Source organism: Botryllus schlosseri, chromosome 4 (genome assembly GCF_051294905.1).
Source record: "Botryllus schlosseri isolate E-star chromosome 4, Bs_hap1, whole genome shotgun sequence".
In the NCBI taxonomy this organism is placed as follows: domain Eukaryota; kingdom Metazoa; phylum Chordata; class Ascidiacea; order Stolidobranchia; family Styelidae; genus Botryllus; species Botryllus schlosseri.
Window position 1 is genome coordinate 9,728,374 of NC_137239.1, and position 21,405 is coordinate 9,749,778.

The 21,405-nt window shown below is 39.5% G+C and overlaps 1 protein-coding gene across 6 annotated transcripts in view; it reads left to right on the top strand.

The window, feature by feature from the left end:
• Positions 1–21,405, top strand: part of LOC145438073 (uncharacterized) — a 143,810-nt gene that overhangs the window by 27,260 nt on the left and 95,145 nt on the right. Inside the window, exons 3-4 of one of the 6 annotated variants that reach the window (XM_080315463.1) lie at positions 17,624–17,871; positions 18,690–19,009. The exons of 2 other annotated variants lie outside the window; for them this stretch is intronic. In XM_080315463.1, the coding sequence (XP_080171589.1) occupies positions 17,624–17,871; positions 18,690–18,890 (449 nt within the window). In that variant the 3' untranslated portion in view covers positions 18,891–19,009. Of the gene's footprint in view, positions 1–17,623; positions 17,872–18,689; positions 19,013–21,405 lie in introns of those variants that run through there. 3 more of the 6 variants (XM_080315460.1, XM_080315457.1, XM_080315462.1) reach the window with 3 other exon arrangements.

Below are 21,405 nucleotides of genomic sequence, written 5' to 3' on the forward strand. Positions count from 1 at the left end.
AATGCCTCTTCTAAAAAGCAAAAAATATATTTCATGTATTTTGTTCAGAAAGTTTCAACGGTGGTCTGCTAAAACAGGTCTAACGTTGAAAAATAGAAGTCAAAGTCCACTTTTCCAGATTAGGACATGTCATGAGCTGCTAGTTATAATAGGTAATTGCTAGATTGCGAAACGGTAGTTTCAAATGACATGGGGGCCATACTTACTGTGATGAAATATTTGATATAGGCGACAATGCGGTGTGAACAGAACCAAGCAACCCGGTATCTAAATTATATTCATCGATAATTTCGTTAAAATATATCTGTCACTCCATATCTACTGTACGCGTCGCGCAACGAAAATTCTGGATATTTCATGACTTTTATGAAAATTAAATGTTGGTACTATGCAATGTTCCCTCTAAGCTGCGCACGTGCGCAAATGCGCAGTCCTGACAGGGTCTTTGCGCACAGAAAATGTAAGTTGCGCACAAAAAATCCGAAGTGATCACCTTTTTTGTAGTCGCTACGCACTGTAGTCCAAGTGTCTGCGCAGTAAGTTGGTGAGTGTGCGCAGACTCGTCAAAAATTAGAGGGAACATTGTTACTATGTGAAAACAGCCCCGAACTTCCTTAGGCTATCTTCCTTATTGGGGATTTAACTACTTCTACTTGACAAACTGAATATAGCGAAAAGTAAGCAAGTAGCTCACAAAATATTACGAAGTAGAAATAGAAGTAGTGAAAAAAGACCTACTTGAGTCAGTACCAGAAGTACAGGAAAACTACTTGAGTACTTCGAAGAAGTGGAGGAATTCGTTACTGACCACCTCTGGCAATAACTGGTATCAATCAAACGTTATTTTCGATTCCGAATATCCGAATATAGACAATAATAAAGCCCTGGAACCTCCTCAATATCACCAAGGAATGTGAAATTCGGCTTTATTACGTACAATGGCAGCGCAGAGAAACATTAGCCAGGAGACGTACAATCAAATCTACCTCACTCACTATTCGCTAACAATCGGATTATCGAAGCAAGGTAAAACGCGCTATCGATTTCGGAAACAGACAGTGTTTTGGGAATTGTACAGTAATAGGGGTGCCACTCCTATAGTGTTTTTACACTAGATGTAGTGTATGTCGACTTGACCTAGTGTTCTAGTATATTTTTAAATAAAATTCTGCAAATCTAGTGGTTTTTTGTGAACAAATATATGTAAATGAAGATGTTATTTTGATATACCTTACATATTATATACTTCAAGGAATATTACTTATTATCAGTCTACACCTACTCATTTGGCACATAAACAAATCCCATAAGTAAATTGCCTTGCTGCCGCTCATTTCTATCACTGACAGAGTCACAGAGTGTAGATCCTAGCCTGAGACCGGTTTTTCAATCCCAAAAAGTAACCGATGACAGAAGCGAAGATGATAACTTGCCCGAATTGCCAGGGTCAATTCATGGATGATTGCATATTCTGTGTAGACCTGAGATATTCACTCAGTTATATATCCCTTGTATTGCAAAGGATGTAATGCAATACAATATTTGAATTGAAAAATGGTGTGATGTCATGGCGCTAAAATTTAATTTTGCATGGACATTCTTGCTTGCCTACAGTGATTTGGCTTCGAGGTTTTTAATTTATTACAATGTCCGTGCTGTCTTTGATCCTTTGGCCGTGGAAACGCTGTAAAACCACTCATTGATATGTGAGTTTGTGACGCTTCTCCAATTTTTATCCACCTCAATCGGATTGGATCGAATGTAATGGATATTAGTTATATTCGCGAGAATCTATTTTAGTTTAGAGCCGAATAAAATTTGAATTTGAAAATAGATCATGTCCTATTCTTATGTATAAAACAATGTTTATGTATAAAACATTGTTAGACATGATCTATTTCTGTCCTAAAGAAATAGAATACACTAGGCCCGATTTTGACATAAATCTCCCTACTCCGTTGAACGCGGTATCTAAACTACCTTGGCGTGTACGATATATTTCCTTCATAACATCGGCTGACAACTGTATAAAGTTTGATCTCTGCGTGACTGCTGGAGCGTTAAACCCTTGTGGAAATTTCAATAAATGGCAGCTCCATTACGGTGGCGTTCTAAAGAAAATAGATGCGGCCAAATTTTTATTTTCGTTCCACCCTTCAATTTGAGACCACACCATTTCTAGAGCGCAGTGCCCCTTTAAGTCTTCTCGTAACTGCATTGGTGTTAATCAACGCATCCCCTCATATTTTAGGATTTATGAAATACATTTGCCCTAAATTTCAAAACTAGTGCATATTTGACTGTTGTTTAGTTGGAAAATGCAGTTGTTTTACACGAACTCAGGGTGGCAACACTGTATAGTAGCGAAGGCCAATACGTAATGCGGTGCATCGACATTCTCTTACTGATGTAGCTATTGTGTATTTTCCATCCATGCAGCTACCTTAAATTGTGGTCTGTGATAGCTGTTTACATAGCCGGCGTTTGTCGTTGTTTGTGGTCTTTATGGTGCTTTCGACTGCAATAATCATTTACACCTGGTCGATATTCTAAGTTATGATTCCATATCTACCGACTTCTATAGTAACGATCACTTCTAGGCTTGACTCCGCTTACATGGAACAGCTGGCGAGAAGTAGCCTAGATATCCTGCGTGTGAAGATTACTAATGTGATAAGAAACAGGTCGCTAACTCTATCGGTGAACGTTGTAGGTTTTATGCATTTGCAAATCTTATTCTAATGGAATCTGCATCCCCAATCATCAACTCTGATTGTTCACAGTCTGACGGATGTCTTTTACCATTTAGATTTGATGTTAGTAAGTGAAGTAGATTTAATTTTGCCGATACAGTGTCCATTTCAATCTTGAAAAAGATGAGATTGCACGAGCAAAGTACGATACAGAATATAAGTCCAGAAATTAAATGCCTTTTTCGTTTTTCCCTCCTTCTATTGCTATTCGTACAACTCAGGGGTCGGGAACCTTTTTCGATCGGAGAGCCATGTTGGCCCTAAATTTCAATAGTAACTCCCGAAGAGTCATACAAATTCGTGACGTATTGGTAGCACTAATATATGGGATTCGTAGTTGCGCCATATCTTTCTGCCCACATGCGTAGGTGTAACCAAACATAGTCACTACTCACGGCAGTGCGTGATACGTCAGTGACGTGGGTTCAGGGGAAGCAAGTGAGGCAGTGCCTCACATGTCGTCAGGGCTGAGTGAAGGAAAATTGTTAAACCTTCAATGATCATTGGTATTTTCCATCCATGTTTATGAATCACTAGATTCTAAACATTTTTATTCCCAAAATCATGAAATTTTCATATTTATTGTTCGAAAATAAAGTGCGAAAGGAGAGGTAAGACACAGATGAGTACAGAAGTACCAAGCTTCCCCTGTGATTGCACAACTCATCGCCAATAGCATATAATTTCTAATCATTGATATTATTAAAATGTATAATTGTCGCGGTGATTCCGAAAATCTAAATCGACTTCTGATGTATTCGGCGTAACACAACGTTGCAATACGCACCTACATTTTTACGGCTTTGTTAAAAAGCTACTTTCCAATCAAGAGCATGGATAGCTATGGTGTTGTTTCTAATTTGAATCTGTAATTGTGAATGTCACTTTCAAGGCAGTTTATTTCATGGTGCAGATCAAGCAGACAATGTGTGTTTGAAAACTGCATTTTACTAGTACAATTGCAACGGTTAACAGGAAACAGAGAATACGTTCTCGCTTACTCGCTTTCTCTTGCTGCGGTTGTTATTCACATTTTGAGCATCCTTATCCGGTACTGTGCATGAGTGTGTGTGTGTGTGTTGGGAGGTGGAGCAGGGTATGGTCCAGTGCCTCAGAAGGCATGAACCTCGCCAAACGTCACTGATACCTGGATACGCCCGCCTCCAGAGAGTAAAATTCATATAGTAGGGTTATCATATTAGGACAGAAACTGTATATGCATTGGTCTGGGATATCTGAAACTATCTAGATATCCCTGGTCTTGGTGTGTCGTGGCGCGGTAATGACCGGTACCGAAATGCCTATCTCTATAAAATACGGATATTTTTTCCTTTAGGGGAATGAGTATGCATAATAAAATCAAGATATCCGGCGACATTAAATCGCGAAGCGCGAAGAACAATTTAAAGTTAATTGAATCTTGCAGAAATACTCGATAATTAGGTTGATTTCCGGCGAGCCCCCTTTGAGCTCGCCCCCACCCAAGGGAGTTTGGGATGCGGAAGTTAACGGCCCTGGCTAGAAAACAAATCGTTAGGTGCGAGAAGTCGGCATAGTGACGTATCAAGCAAATAACGTCAGATTTAAAAGGAAAATTGTTCGCTAATCAGACCTTCTCATCGATGTCGTTACATTGTCTTCCAATATGCCTTCAAATAGAAGTTGTAAGAAGTAAAATAAATGTGATCGTGAATAATCATGACTACTTTTCCGTTATAATCGTAATTGTAATCAACTACGTCGAGATTTTACGGCAATCGTAATCGCATGAGTTCGAAGTACTTTTAATCGCAAACGATTACATTCATGAAGTAATCACCCCATTTCGGGTGACGTATTGACCAAAAGTGTAAATATTCTATCAGGCTGAGACCGAGAACAACTGTAAGTTTTCTCGCTCAACACTCTGGTCGAAGCGTTACTAGAGATGGCGTGAATGTGAGGTTCGATTTCGTGTTCTGTGTGTGAACCTCAGAAAGTTAAAGGTTCTCGTTCACCAACGAACATTGGTAGGCTCAGCACTGTGTGAACTTTTTCCTATTACAATTTTTCACATCGTTGTAACATCTTTGTTCGAAATTCTTTGCATTTCAACTTTGGACCACTCGTTGCATGGCGCTGGCAGCGTAAAAATATCAGCACTAAACGAGCATGCACCTTGCCAATCTCAAAAATTTAACATGCTTTTTTACAAAAATTTGCTAGAAATATTCAGCTTTTCGTTTGTAAATATTTTGTGACTCTCTGCTGTAAGTTTAAATAGCAATCACACAACACCAAGAACGAAATACACTATATGTAGATACAGGTGGTCAGTGAATGATACTGATTCAACCAACAAATGAAATTGATATTGAGAATACATCATTGTCTAATGTAAAATCTCTAGCAGGCGTACAGCATCCATCTTGATTTTATATTTTTATTGTATCATAAAAACCAAATCCGTGCAATTGGGATGTTGGCTACATGATAACTTGTTTATTGTGTAATATCGGTAGAAAGTATAGAAACTAGTTATACGCTCTGCTCAATATCAATGTATCAATAGTCAGATGGCGAATGCATTGTCCGGTCAGGCCTAGACCGTTCAGGCGTAAGCTTATATTCCCTTGCAAGTCTTAGTCAAAATTGTTGGCAAAGCGACGGAAGATTTTGGTTTTATGTGATTAATAGCATTTGATTACTTCACTTGATACACTTGGTGTCGTTTAAAACGTCATCATGTAGCGTACTTCAGCATTGTGGTATACTGTGGCTTGAGTCGTCGCTAGGTGTAGTGTACTATATCACTTCACTGATACGTAAGGTTGGAATTAGCAATATGATGTCATATAGGTTCACGTTCGCGTTCACACAGAACATTTGTAAAAGGTTCGCGTTCACACGAACCTGGGTTTTCCAGGGATTCCCGCCATCCCTAAGCGTTACCTATACTATGAATGCGCAATTTGCCCATATCCCGGAATCAGCGCCCCTTCAAAAATATTTATTGATGGCTAAAATTTGTTGCAAAAATGGATTACAGGTCACCAGCCAATAGGTTCAAAATCTCATGACCTGTGACTGCTGAGAGATAAAATCAAATATTCCGGTATTCCGAAGTTTCTCGCAAGGCATCACAACCTATACTACCGCAAGCACAGGAACTGTGATGCGGTCATATACACGTCATTCAATAACCATGTGCTGGCGGTAGTCAGCATGAAATTTGAATTTCCCAATTGACTCACAAATTTCTGAAAGATTTTTCGATTTTGTTGTAGTAGTGTCCTTCCAATCTGTGCCCTCTATAGAAATGCGAGCCGCAGACGAAAATAATGCTCAAACATAAATCCACCGAGATACATTTGTTTCCGAGTAGCTAGCTATTCGACACATGAAAGTGATGCCATTTAAAGAAAAAGAAATAGTCATTGTATTGTAATGAAATAGAATTTACATATATCGGCCTTTAAGTATATTGACTAGTAATAATAATATAAACAACCGATGCCATTTAGAAGTAGTCTATGACTATTTGTGTTCGTTTCTATGTCATTGCAGAATCATCATGCCGTTCAAGATATGATTCTCTGCTTTTATACGTCTTGTGTATTGGACCCAACGCAATTGTTCTTAGAAATCATGGATCTTAAATTCTACACCCATTTACTAGAATTTGTGTACGTCATATCAATGTTTCCGTACCGGTAAGCCCCCAATGCACACTGTGACTTCTAAATATCTCGTCATTATAACCAGCATCCATTTCTGTACGTACTTCCATTGCTGTATAACTAATTGGTTAAGTTATTTTGCGCGATTTTGCTATAGTCTATCATCGGTGTCAACTCCTAAATTTGTAATTGAAATAAAAAAGTCACGTGGATGGTATTGAATAGAATAAGATATGTGCGGTCAAAGATCATGATTCAAGCCCTACATTTCTCATTACAAGTAATTTCTAGTTTATTGGGCCTCAAGGTTACAAACAAAACTGTATAGTGTATAGTATAGTATAGTGTTGTGGAGCAATGCGCAGCTCCCCGGTCTGTGCGTTACAAGCAGCATGCAACGAGCCCCCTCTTCACCTTAGACATAAATATCTGTGTATGAACTATCGCTGTTACCTACTCAAACAAAATACAGATCAACATTCCGCTCTTGGGCTATTGCAAGAGTCATGGCACGAGATATATGGGCTAATTAGACCTAGCTTTGTCACGTATAACATTCACTCCAACGTCCCGTTGTTTCGGGAAATCTCAGTGGAGAAAACCTTTTCCCACTATCAAGCTCCGTGGCTGGCCCCGCCACCAATCGTCAATACGCAACTGCTACGTTTACACCCGAAGAATGTTACTCAAGATGTCATAAAAGCATGTTTCCACGACTATATGTTTGAATGCCACGACGGAGCTATCGAGATATATACAGATGGGTCCAAGACCTCAATAGCAACCGCTTACGCTTTCTATATCCCTTCTCGTTCGGTATCGATTAGTAGAACTTGTCATGTTTATCATTCCGTATTCCATGTTGAACTTTTAGCGATTCTTCATGCACTGGCCTGGGTTTCCGATTATGGATGCAAAGAAGACAAATATGTGATTCTTTCAGACTCGCTTAGTGTGTTGAACACGATATCCAACCCTCTCACTGCGCCGACAGATATCTTTAACAAATTTTTCCCCTTGCTTGAGCGGGTTACTGGAAGAGGTATAGAGGTAGAATTTGGATGGATTCCCAGTCACAAAGGTATCCATGGCAACGAGATCGCCGACCGCGAAGCAACATCCGCGGCTTTCTCTGGCCAGAATCGTCAGGTCCCCGAGGTGACCATCGGAGAAGCTAAGTCACTTGTCCGCCAATATTCGCGAACTCTCTGGCAGGAACTGTACGCATGTGAAGATAAAGGGATGCATTATAAGCGTTTCCATAGTTGCATTTCAAATAAATTCCCGTCAATGCATGCATGTCGGCAATTCGAGGTGATCATGTTCCGTCTGCGCTCCGGCCATTGCAGGCTTAACGCCCATTCGTTCAAAATAGGATGTTCAGATACTCCGCTATGTCTCCATTGTAATGTCGCCGAAACCGTCGACCATTTTCTACTGAATTGTGCAAGATACGATTTTCAACGGTCCTTTCTCATTGAGTCATGCCGTAATCATGACATCCCATTCACGACTTATAACCTATTAGTCCAGGCCGAGCTATTAACCCCTGTGGCTGAATTCGTGCTGTCATGTCGTAGAATCCTTTAAGATTTGATTCGTATATAGACGAGGTTGAAATACATTGCAAGGGCACTTATACCAGTAGGTAACTTCAGACCGTGGCGCACCAGACCCTTAAGGGAGATAAGCGCCACTACAACTTTTAACCATATTAATAATAATAATAATAATAATAATAAGTATAGTGCATTGCTCAACCGGTGGGTCTCGAAGCTATTTCAGGAGGGTCGCGAGGAATTTGTAAATGTTAAAGTTTCTCATTAAATTTGGCAAATATTCAAAACAATCCAAATACTTTATTTCTCAAGTTCAGACGACCATATACGCGTCCTCCTCCTCTAAATTACACTGTTTTTGTGGACGTAAGTGCAACATGCCACGTCCCGTCCTCAAAATAATTCGTGAGCGATGTTTTTGTGACAGTTATTTGAGCGTGAAATCCGACATGTGTGTTATTGTGTATACCTGAGAATTGAAATACATTATTTTCATTCAAAGGCTTTTGCGAACATTGATCGGAAAATGCGACAATCTGGTCCGATTTTTCGCGAAAATCAGCAAGAAATCGCTGAGACGCAAACTACGCACAGCCACTTTGTGCCAACCAGAGAAAGATGGTTATGAAACTACTTGCTCCGTTTGGGTCTACATACATTTTCGACCATGACCATTAACAAGACAAGGCTAAATTCCAATATAACTGATGTTCACGTGCAATCGTTATTATGGGTTTCTACATACCACATGCAGCCTGAGTTCAAATAACTCGTTGACAACTTTGACCGACCACAGATGTCTCATGGACTTCAACAGCTATTGTTGATAAATTCATTAAATTCTGGTTCTGGTCTCTATGCTTAAAGTTTACAGTAAATACGATTTGGCTTTCAATACAACATCCATTGTAGCAGAATATTAATTAAACTCGAAGACTTTTCGGGTGCCTCTTTTCAAGAGTTAACGGCACAATAAAGGGATTTAAACCAGGGGTTCTCAACCTGGGGGGCTCGCACCCCTTGGGGGGCGCGGGAGGCTCTCAGGGATGCGCGAGAAATTTTTGTCAATTTTGTCAATGTCTGTATAAATTGTGACTAAACATGTATTTCACAACCATTTTGAAGAGACTATTATTGACGATTGAACCTTATTCGTATTCTAGAAAGCTTGCCAAACTCAAGCTCCAGCAGTCGCGCTCAACGGAGTATAGGCTGACTTCAACTCCATTCGAGCAGATTTCTGATATTCTTTGAAGATTTAGAGAGATTCCTACGTGCAAGTCATTAATTACTTAATAGCTTTGGCAGTAGCCTAAATCTCTGTGCGCTAGGTGGCTGTTGTTGATAGCTGGCGAACTGCACTGCCTTAGACAGACTTAGATGCAATATAGGTTGCCCAGTTTCGCCCTCAATTTGGCTATAAATCAACACAATTCAATTCATTTCCAAAACTGATCAAATTTAGCATGGAAGGACAGAACGACGCCGCGCTCTCTGTAGTCACTACTAGCATCAGGATTAGTCTCAGTGCAACCTACCTTGAAATTAATTGCTGTCCTTTTCAATGTTTTTTTTTTGTTATTTTCAAACAAATTTGGGGAAGTTTGACAGCAATGTAAAAGACTAAACAACTGGAATGCGGATTCAAATTGGCGTAAGATATACCACATGTATACTATTAGATCAGGGGTGGGCAACCCGTACGGCCGCATGCGACCGTAGAAGGGAATTTGTGCCGCCGTCGACGCCTAATTCAATGAGTATGTGTTGGCGACCGTAGACATGCAAATTGCAATTACGAATTCACTCCCGAATTTTCGAGAGATTTTATTTTATCTTGAAATTTTCTTCGCGCGCCGCGCAATTCAACAAGACTTCATTTTTCGATTTTATTGCAGTAGCGCCCTTCTTACTTGGATCAGGAATGGGAATCCTAAAGAAATAACAATTCATTCGCGGCTCTGAAAAGTTTTCGCGCTCCGCGCGACAATGTGCACTCCCAGCAACTATTCATAACATTGCTACTCGCGATTTTGGTGCGTACAATAGACCGTTGTGAATAGTAGAATAGTCCGGAGTTTACCGGGAATGGATATGGACAGTTTACCATAGGTATTTTGCGTCCAGATCGTTCATTGCGGGAATGCGGCCTTAGGCTACATAAGTAATCGAAATGCGGCCATGATTAGCAAGAAGGTTGCCCACCTCTGTATCAGATGATGTGCTCTTTTTGACATGACGATTAATGTGAGGAGGGTCAGGGGGGCGCGATTTTTTTTACCATCGCCAAGGGGGGCGTGTGTCAAAAAAGGTTGAGAACCGCTGATTTAAAAAGATTTAAAAGCAAAGCCAAAAAGGCAAAGTATGACGCAACAATCAAAATCACAGACCATGAAATTTGCATTGTACCAATGGCAACAATAACAAACTACGAAGTATACGGACATACGGTACTATAGTCAGGGTTGCCATCGACATGGACCCCAAAATAAGGACAGTCGAAAAATTAGATTGGCATTTAAAAGCGTTTTCGTACATATATTTACATGTTTAAATGTATTTATACGAGGCGTGGCATATCATTTTACATACTTTCGCCTGAAACAATCTGCTTCAGCAACTCCTTGTTATCAGAAAGTGCTTCATTGATCTCACGGCCGCTCAGGTCTAGGTTTACATTTCCTCAGGGCCGAAACAGCACTTCGTCACCCCCTCCCCCAAACAAAAAGCATTACGATGGTCTTGGGCCCCCATAGGGTGATAAACCAAACTTTTTCACCTCGCTGTGATTGGAGGCTTCAACCAATATGGGAAAAGACTGTACACCAAGTTCAGACAAAATCATTTTTGAGTGTATGGAGCAAGACCTCCAGTAACAAAGCTTGTAGTCTTGGTCCTGGCAGAAGCAAACTTCTTGCGATGTTATAATCAGGGAATATTGCGATATGCAATCGTTGGTGAGGAATGATTGCTGGTTTTTGTCAGCATGGAATGCCCCAGGCATCCTCAGCAGCAGCTGACACTTCTTGTGTTTTGGGGTATCAATATAAGTTGAAATAGCGGTCTTTTTCATATGGCCTCCAGGTCAATGTCACAATCGCAGATATTGCAACACAGATACCGGAGGAAAATGATCGAAGTTCTGTAGTTGTAGAAAATAAGACAAAATAAGGACGCAAGTCGAAAACAAGGACATTTCTTAGAAATAAGGACGGTATGGCAACCCTGACTATAGTAGCAGCGCAATTTGTAAATAGACAGTTTAAATCTGTTCAAATCCTTTTAGCGTGACGTTAACTCTTGAAAAGAGGCACCCGAAAAGTCTTCGAGTTTAATAAATATTCTGCTACAATGGATGTTGTATTGAAAGCTATATTCAAGCTCTGTACCACGAACCAGCTACTTAAATACGATTTATTCCTTGTACATGTGGATAAATACGCGATTAATGCATATATTCTGTAATTCGGCCCGCCAAATACTTCATTTTCCCATATCCGACTCGCCGACTGGAGAAGTCGCCCGTCCCTGTTCTAAACCTAGGTGTTTCCGGGGTTTGCGAAGATGTTTAAAGTATTTAGCTTCCAAAATAGACCGTGGGTAAGTACGGGAGAAGGTGCTGACCTTTTTTTAGTAATCAGCTTCTCAAATTCTGAGCTGGGCCACGGCTCATTTTCAAATTGGAACTGGAGGTGCCACCATAAAATGTTGGAAACCACCGGATGTGCAACCTGCTTGTGCGGACCGGCATTAATAGGCTCAGGAACAGTCTTATCCGTATGACATCAACATGACTTAACGATGTACAATTACGATCCCTGCATTTTCGAAGTCATCATCCTCATTGGGTTATACCGCTAATTCCGATCAAGTGGTGGAGCGCGGGTCAACATTTTATAGTAACATGTAAAGAAACAGTATTATTGAAAGAATTCATTCACAAAATTTAACGACCGAATGCCTTTCGAACCCGAATGCATATCACTTTATCTCGTATGTTTGGATTGTTCGCGAAACGCTGGTGTAACCTGTGATAGCGACCAATCATGATGATTGTGCGTTTTACTGCCTCCATTGTTTTCACAAAAATATTTTGACCACAAACGAAGTGATCGAAGCTTACAGCTTACGTTGCTGTAAACTAGTATAGTAAAGTATTTTAATAGCAAAATGTCTATTTCTGTTCTTTGTTTTTATACCTTAACCAAGCCTCTTGTTTTATTGAAATTCAATTCGAATATAGTCCTCAGCCATTGGCACCAGAGATGGGGTGATTACTTCGTGAATGTAATCGATTGCGATTACGATTACTTCTAAATCACGCGATTACGATTACGATTACGATTACAGCAAAATCTCGAACTAGTCGATTACCATTACGATTACATTGGAAAAGTAATCACGATTACTCACGATTACATTCATTTTGCTTCTCATAACTTATATTTCGACATATATTGGATGGCGATATAATGATTGCGATGGAAACGCCTCATGAGAGTACATTTTTCTACTTAAATCTGACGCCATTTGCTTGTTACATCGCAATACACCCCTTGCCCAACTTTGTAGCTGACGATCTCTCGCACCCAGCTATTTCCATTCTGGTCAGGGTGCACCCCGAACCCCCAATTGGATGTATGGCAAGTTCGAAGGGGGCCCAAAATTATTTCGTAAATCATATTTTGCAGGGAAATAATAGACGAAAAAATGTCTTCGCAATTTCATGTCGATAAAAAAAGAAGAAATATGAAGAAAGGAAAATGTGTGTGTGCATTGGTTTAGTCTGGAACGTTTGGTTGACCCCAATATCTTTTGACAATGGCCACGAATTATTAACACGCAACAAAGTAATATTAACAACGGGCTCTACCGAATTGTTATAATTATTTATTTGCGTGCCAAAATTTTCGAAGACACCAGCTCCCTCAGTTCTGCCGGTAAATCTAACCACGTTGGCTGAGAGAGGATCAAAATAGGTATATTGTTTATACAATTACCAACATTATTGACGAAATTCAGTCATGAATTTAACGTTATTCTCGCTATTCGCGCGACAGCAACAATTACACAGTGAAGCCACATCGCATCAAACGTGTTGTTGCTGTTGTTGTTGTTGTTGTTGTGAAAAGATCGCATCAAAGGTGTTGTTGTTGTGAAAAGACCGGTCGTAAAATGGGGGTCTGGGGTGACGAAGTCCTATTTCGGTTCTGATTCTAGCTACATCCTACGCTAACATGATTTATAACCTATGGCCATGGCGTCAGATCCAAATGTTGAGTAAAGAATTGCGAAAAAACGATTGGTGCCCGTTATATTGCGAGATTCTGTTACGAATTACGGCAAACAACAGCTTGGTTATGATTTCTATCAACAGTCGTTGATTGTTAATGCCGATGTGGATATTGCAATGTTGCATTTGACGAGTGCATGACAAATCTTTGTCTGGTGTACCTACGCAGGCCTACTCCTCGCCACGCAGCAACGTTCATGTACTGCTTTTAGCTGAGCATAACCAATAACCATACATCTATACAATCGTTACTATTTGAAATGAAACTAGGCTTAGTGGTGATTATTACTGTGGCATCTGGAGTTAATTTATAACCTGATATATAGCCTATGGCATGCTACCAGTGGTTCTTGCAATCACACTACTACATGTACATTATGCAGTGTACATCGAATATAATTTACTGCGTGTGGATAATTCGTTGCGCAATGACGAGCAAAGCTAATGCTTGTGAGTTGTGACGTAATAATAAGCAGTGGCGTCTTCGACGTGGTATAATATCGTACTCTTACTTGTTCACGAATGTTCAGTGTATGCCAGAGGTCTCAAACACGCGGCCCGCGGGCCGCATGCGGCCCGCCAGAGCATTTTGTGCGGCCCGCGACGACATTTTAGATTTTATTAATTTGACAATATATAAGTGTCACATATATATTTTCAGGTTATAAAGTGAATATTCCCTCTTAAATTGCCCCGAAAGCCTTAAACTATTCATCAAACATCAGTATCACATCAATTGCAAACGTTGCCGCAGTGGAAGATTCACTATTTCGCCACATTTCCAAATTTATGATGACAAAACCTGACCCTTAGACGATTCGTGACTGAAATTTGTGAGTTGGACTTGGACGCGACCTTTTTTAGAATTACTCAGACTCGGGCTAACTCGATGGAAAAATGAATATGACTCGAGTGGACTCTGAATACCGTGAATTTATTAGAACCATGAACGCAACAAACTAGTCGCGTACAAGGGGGATGGTAATAGATCAGAAGGTCGCAGCTTGGTATTTCGCTAACTAAGCAAGTAGTTTTGGCAACCATTGGCAATCTTTGGTCGCTAAACCATGTTACTAGGGTCACTCAAAGGTTCCGATAGTACCGTAGTGGTAGCCTACGCTCCAACGATGTAACAACAATGGGCCGTTCGGCGTTCCGACATTTCAATCACTAGGACACATTCATCAATATATTTATATTATATTTATATTTTTTTTCTGCTCCTATTATTGAAGATATTTGGCCATGAGATTAATAGCCTACTTATCAGAAGTATAGCCTACCCGAATCCTGGATTGGAATTACAATGATCAACCTAAAAATACTGTGATATCAGATCAGTCTCTATTATCAATCTGGTAAATTCAAAATATTCGCAGTAGCTGCAAAATTATAACCCGATATCTTTTATGATGGCATCATACGTTTGTCCGTCCATATGGTGTCTATTATCTTATAATTAATATATATAATGTTTAATCGTTGAGTTGAGTACAACAACAATTATATTCAAATAGTTATAAATGTGATGATTCTTTTCGTGTCAGGCCTAAATTGAAACAAGAGTAAATCACATTTTGACGATGTGTGTTTACTGTCAGTCTGGTGAATCGGCTCACTTTCAATAGGACAATTCATTCCCGCTAAATAAGGCCTACTTGGAAAGACATAGAATACCCCTATAAATGATGCGGCCCGCGGCGTCGTCAAAATTGGAAAACTAGCCCGCGAGCACATTTGAGTTTGAGACCTCTGGTGTATGCCATAGCTAGGCTTACCATATTTTGAAAATGCAAAAAGAGGACACTTTTTCAGAAATTTGCAAGATACAAAACCCGGAGTAGAATTCTCAAAAACCGGTGAATTTTTCCCACTTTGCGGTCGGTTGACTAAAAAATAAATAAATAAAAAAAAGGTCATCACTTCTGCTCAGAGCTCAAAATACCGTTTTTTACTCTACATTGCCAGGTGGATGACTAAAAAAAAAAGGTCATATTTTCGCTCAGAGCTAACTTCACCGTTTTTCACTCCGAAATATCCGCCGGACCGTCACTTCTGTGCTAATTTGCGGCATATCAGACCTGAATTTTCAAAAAAGAGGACGTCCTCCGAGGACACTTTCAAAAAAGTCAAAAAAGAGGACAAATCCTCTTAAAAGAGGACGTATGGTAAGCCTACCATAGCCGCATAGTCCTAGTACAAATGAAAAGTAATCAATCTTTCACAAAGAAATCGATTAGATATGTGAAACAATCGATTATGATTACGATTACTTCGGATTTTTTTCGAATGTAATCGATTGCGATTACGATTACTTTAAAATGCTGTAATCGTCGTAGTCGATTACGATTACTAATCGCGATTACCCCATGTCTGATTGGCACAGGCTCGAATTGTGTCATATCAATTTGTAAATGGGTAATGTATTGCAGCCTATCAAATCGTTTCTTTATTTTTTAGTTTGACTGGTAACTATAAACTGAGGCTTCGTAATTACTTACGTAGTTCAGCAGTTCTGCGTATATGTGAGCGATACAGCGCCTTCTTGCGTGTATATAATACTCAATCTGTATTTCAGACAGCTAGCAAAATGCAATGACGTAATGATGCCCCATACTTCGAAAAGGCAACTTGACTTGACTCGAGTCACCTCCAAAAATCGATTGACATGACTTGACTCGAGTCAAAATATGCAATGACTCGAACTTACTTGTGAGTCGAAGGTAGTGACTTAATCCCAACACTGTATTTTATACATCCGACTCGCAATCACACATACACTGATTCTGTAGCAAATTGAGTCCGGAATAAGGCGATTTACGAACGAGTCGGAATAATTTACAGCCAATGCAAGCTTTGAATATTTATTTTCGTCGGCTTACTACGCACCGAAATCGCGTGTTGTGAAAAATCAGTATGCCACTGTTTTCTAGTCGTGCGAAGTACAAATTCTGTTTAAAGGGAATGAATGCATTTTTTCAATATCATTTGTACAGGCATATACTTAGGGTTGTATTTAAAACGAAAATGTATTGCAAACAAACATGTTTAAAACATGGCCCTTGTTTAAAACATATTTTTATTGTTTTTTTAATAGTTCCGTTTTTGCCATGGCGTCACGAACACATAATTGTGACGTCACCGTGGATTGGCATTGACAATTGAAAATGTAGGGTAAATACGGCTCCTTCGACGATAAAGGACCAAAAATATCTTTAACCAGCAATACGTTGTGATGCAGCGTTTTTACGTTCGGTGGTCTTCATCACCAGAACACCCATTCCAGACCAAATCTATATCTACATGCTATAACTGTTGAACCGACGACGATCTCGAGGGTTCCAGCCACCCCATATCGTATACGTCGATTATATTGGGTGCAATTCGTCCTTAAGCTCATACTACATGGTTTTTCTGAAGTATTTATATAATTATAGCATAATGAGACAACATTTAAGAAATAAAAAAATTTGATGTCGTTAAAGATACATTTAGCACTGTTTAAAACATGTTTTAAACAAAGTGTTTCAAAACACCGTTTGTTTTAAATGAAACCCTTCAAATATTGCTGTCATTTGGTGTCGTCTTCCAATCTATGAGATCGGATTTACAGGTAGAGCCGATGGAGTTGGTGTCTCCGGTATTCAGGGCACTTATTTTGGGCTATATTCATGACCCACGATTAAAAGACTTAATCAGGTCCTCGCGGATTAGCTTCAGGAAGCTCCATCGTATATAATTTAAAGTCTGTGGTATTTTTGAGCTAGTGCAACGAGTAACACTTGTAAAAACATATTTGATTCAATCACACGTACCAGACCAAACAACATGCAGTGTCATTATGGTAAACGGTTTTCTAGTCGCGGATGTTTTTGGCAGTCCACTGCATGGAGGCGCATGTTGACTGTAACTTCATTTGGTGTGTCCTGGAGCGGAAGTGGCCTGCTTTGGAATACCTGAGCATAAAATACCACACACATATTAAAATCAAGAGATCTAGAGACAAATGAATATCGAATTATATTAATAATCTCCAATGCTTAACTTTTTGTGGATGCGCAGAAATTTTTTGTATTCCTTCTTGATTGCCACAACCAATAGGTGATTTAGGGTGCGACAGCTATGGCCCTGCTCTACATACACGTATAGCTCATTACCTGACCTTTAGCAACGATATCGGCCTGTGTTTATGTAATCGCATAGTCTCTGCGTTATAGGTAGTCAAATTACTGATATCGTGTTATATGTAAACTATCTAATTAACTCAGCACAGCGCCATAGTAGACACATAACCATATTCTGCCAATCATCGTATGACATGGCCGGTGCCAAAGAATATTGCTAATGTGCCTTTTACAGAAAACGACTGCATGAAGCAGGGAAGGCTGATTCGAACTGGAACATGTTTCACTGTTCCTTATCTGTCTTCATCAACGGATATTTCGAATTACGAGAGAGCGGTAGCTGAATGTGCGAAGCATGGAGCTCTATTGGCTGAATTTCATGATCGAACTCAACAAAATGCCATAGAGGATTTTGTTCGCAGGATAATGCCATATGGCTCGTCGTATGTTGAGTTTTATCTGGGAATGAAGTTTAATCCTTCGGTACGTTTGTACGTAGTGGTGTACCTAAGATCTCGATATTCGCGTATGCACATAATGCTTCTGTCGTATGATGTGTTGCCAGTATCGTCCGTCTGTTATATTTTCAATTATTACCGAATAGTCATGCATTAACAAAGCAGCGGTGACAATTCTGAGCCAGCAAAATATAGTTCCAACGGATTGGCGGCGCGACAGATGCAATAACATCATAATGGTCCTAACCTGAATTTATAGGAGAGCACCTAGTGTGCGCGGTGCATCGTATAGGAAGTGGTTGGATTCAATTTTGTCAGCACGTTGAATCACAAACGTGATAATTTTCAGCATTGATTGTAAGCAGTAATGCTAACCTGTTCGCTTAATTCATTGAATTTGACCGCGAGGCGGTTTTTTATAAATGTTTCGAACCGGCTGAATCTGACCACTAATCCTAGGATGCGCCATCAGTACGACAAAGATACAAGGGTCCATTACAAACTTCTCACACGAAACCGATACTTCTTATAACGTAATGAGGAAAACTACGCTTGAATTTATCTTTTAATTGAGCAGGGTTTAACACAACAGCGTCTAAGGTTCACGTAACAAAAAGAGTTGATAAGCACTGGTTTACGCTTACTGGCAATATATACACAAAACATTCTCGATGATAGTCATTGTTTTAAAAAATTTACCAAAATATACTACGTATATTGACACGATCGGGTATCAACGGCATCCTATCTGATGAAATCAATAATTTGAGATGTATTCAGAATCTACTTTTAAGAGAAACTCCACTGGTAATATTCTGATTTCAATTTTTCTTCTTTTGACAGACATCGAATGTGTTATACAGATCTGGAATTGCTGAAGACCGAAGTCAATTCCAATGGTGTTCATCTTACCCAAAATCTACAACATCACAGGAGTTGCTTTTTCTACAAGTGAGAAGAGATTCTTCAAGTGCAAATAACTGCGTATTCAATTACTTGAGCCCGCACCCTGTGCATGGGGTAATATGCGAGAACCGAATTTAAAAATTCTACGGATATATAATCGGTTTCGGCGAGAGAACAAATTGATGAAATTATTTCAACATTCACGTACTATTGTCGTTAGAGACAACGACAGATCCAATAAAAGCAATATATGGAAATATATTCCATCCGAAGGCAATTTGTGATGTTCAAAGGAAATATCATCTGATCGCAGTTGTAGTTCAGTCATTAATTTCAGTGGTAATAGGGGCGTCGAATTTGACATCGTCCACCATGGGGTTAGTAAGGGTTGCTGATTTTGAGGATGGATAATCTGGGTTTGTTAAAAAAAATATGAATATCAAACAACTTATAAAATTGTTAAGAGGAGATAGACTTGAACGGAGTTTTTCACTAAAGAAGTATTTTTACTTTTACGGAGTCGTCATATAGGATTTATATATGTATTTATGTATGTATGTATAATGTATATTGTGTATATATATAAATATGTATTTTCAAAAATTGCACCCATTCGCATCAGAGCTTTGGAGCTGCAGTAAGTATTAAATTGCTCCAGCTCCTGAGCTGTCTTTTATGATAAATTTTCTTCAGTTCTGAAGCTTATTGATAAAATTTTCCGGCTCCAGCTTCAGCTCCGGTCAGCCAATAATCACCATCATTTGCTGCAGCTGTCTGTTGTCAAAATACCACCAACGTGGTTACCTAGAAAAGGTTGTGCCAGAGAATCCACACTTCCTAATTCTTGGACTACTGGTCGCTGTCAATATGAGTAGTAGGCCTAAGCATAGCATCATATGAAATGCACCAGATCCGGATCAATTTTTCAAACGACTGGCTGCAGCTCTGGTCCCGTTTGAAGTTCACTTAAAGCTCCCTCTCTAGCTGCGTTGTTATGCTTGGGCTTGTATATGTCTTGTTTTCTTTGTAATGTAGCGTCCTGACTTCAAGAATGTTCACTCTAAATTCAAAGCGTCGAATGAGACACAACATTGTGCATAGGTATATACAATATTTCACTGACACATCTAATTGGCTGAAATCTGACATCGAGAAGCCGCCATATTGCGTGCACGTCCACACATCATCATACAAGATTATCAGATGTGGGTTTGAGCTCATACGACAACATCAACGACCTGTTGCAGTCAATATATAAGTATCTATGAGCTCACATTTATATCAGTAGCTCAATATAGTCATTCCGGTCGAATTTTATGCGGTGTCGAACATTCATTCAGGCTAACAGGGGAGAGGGAGTTCGAGAGGTCACCGGCCAAGCTTCCCTTTGAAACTTCACGGCTTTACTATTGACGTCACATACCATCCCAGGCAGCTCAAAGAGCTTTAATACTGATACACGCCGAAAAGCCTCGTAAAATGTGACGTCATTGGTATTGTTAATATAACCCTTGGGTATGGATTTTTCTTCGGGAGGGAGTGTTTAATTACACTGGTCAACACAGTTTTTGTCGACTTTGATCAGGCAATTGATTTTGACTAACTTTTAGGCGCTGAATTCAAAAATGACTTTCATTTTTCTCTATCACGTCAAGTTTCTGGGTTAGGCACCCCCTACATTGCCTCACAACCCACATAATAGCACTACCCTTAATATTTTGTGTTTATTGTATAAAACGTTGCAAAGACTACAACCAGTCGAAAGTAAATCATTAGACTTCAAATAAACATTTGCACTGCTTTATTTGGTTGATTTAAACTGATATTGCTTGTACAGGACAAATAAAGTGCGGGCTTCAGGGTCCAAATTCACGCTAATAACCCATAATTCTGTAGGTTGTCTAGTTTGAAACTCGAGTGATAGTCACCTAACATATGTAAGCTCCAATCTACTCTGGTATCTTATCCCCATCATCTTCAGATGTTGCGGGACATTTTCTCCTTGGCCATCTCTGACTATGTCAAGGTTTTCTGGGAAATTGTTTAAAAAAATTTTTTTTCAAATGTCTGCTGTCCGACATAAACATATGGCAGTGGCACATGTGTATCAGGGTTGCATGTGCCGTGCATCCTTATTGTTTGAAAAACAAAGAAAACACAATATTTCAAAGCTGACACAAACGATCCAATCGTGCTCGTGATATTGCAACAATTCTATGTTTATGTATTGTTCTCAATGTTTCTGTATTATTCACGAAGACTAACTGAGTGTGCAATTGTTACTGCACCTATGACGTTGCCATTTTAGAGAATGCCACAATTTAGGATCCTTTTTGAGCTACCTATAGGCATTTGTCATCCACTTGAGTTCTAAATGGGGATTCCCAACTCCTCCAGTAATCCATGGTGACAGTATCATGCCAATACCAGTATCACAGCAATACAAAATGCTACCGAAAGTAGGCCGACGAAGAAAAGGCTGATTCTCCTGATCGAAAGTGAGATACCTTCTCTACCTTGCCAAGTAATCTTTTCTCACTTCGTAAGGATGTTAAAAGTTTCGAAGATTTCTATTCCAAGTCCCAAAGCCTATGTCAGATCAATAACTTATGTTGATGGACTACTCTACATTCTGAATCATCTTCAATTTCAA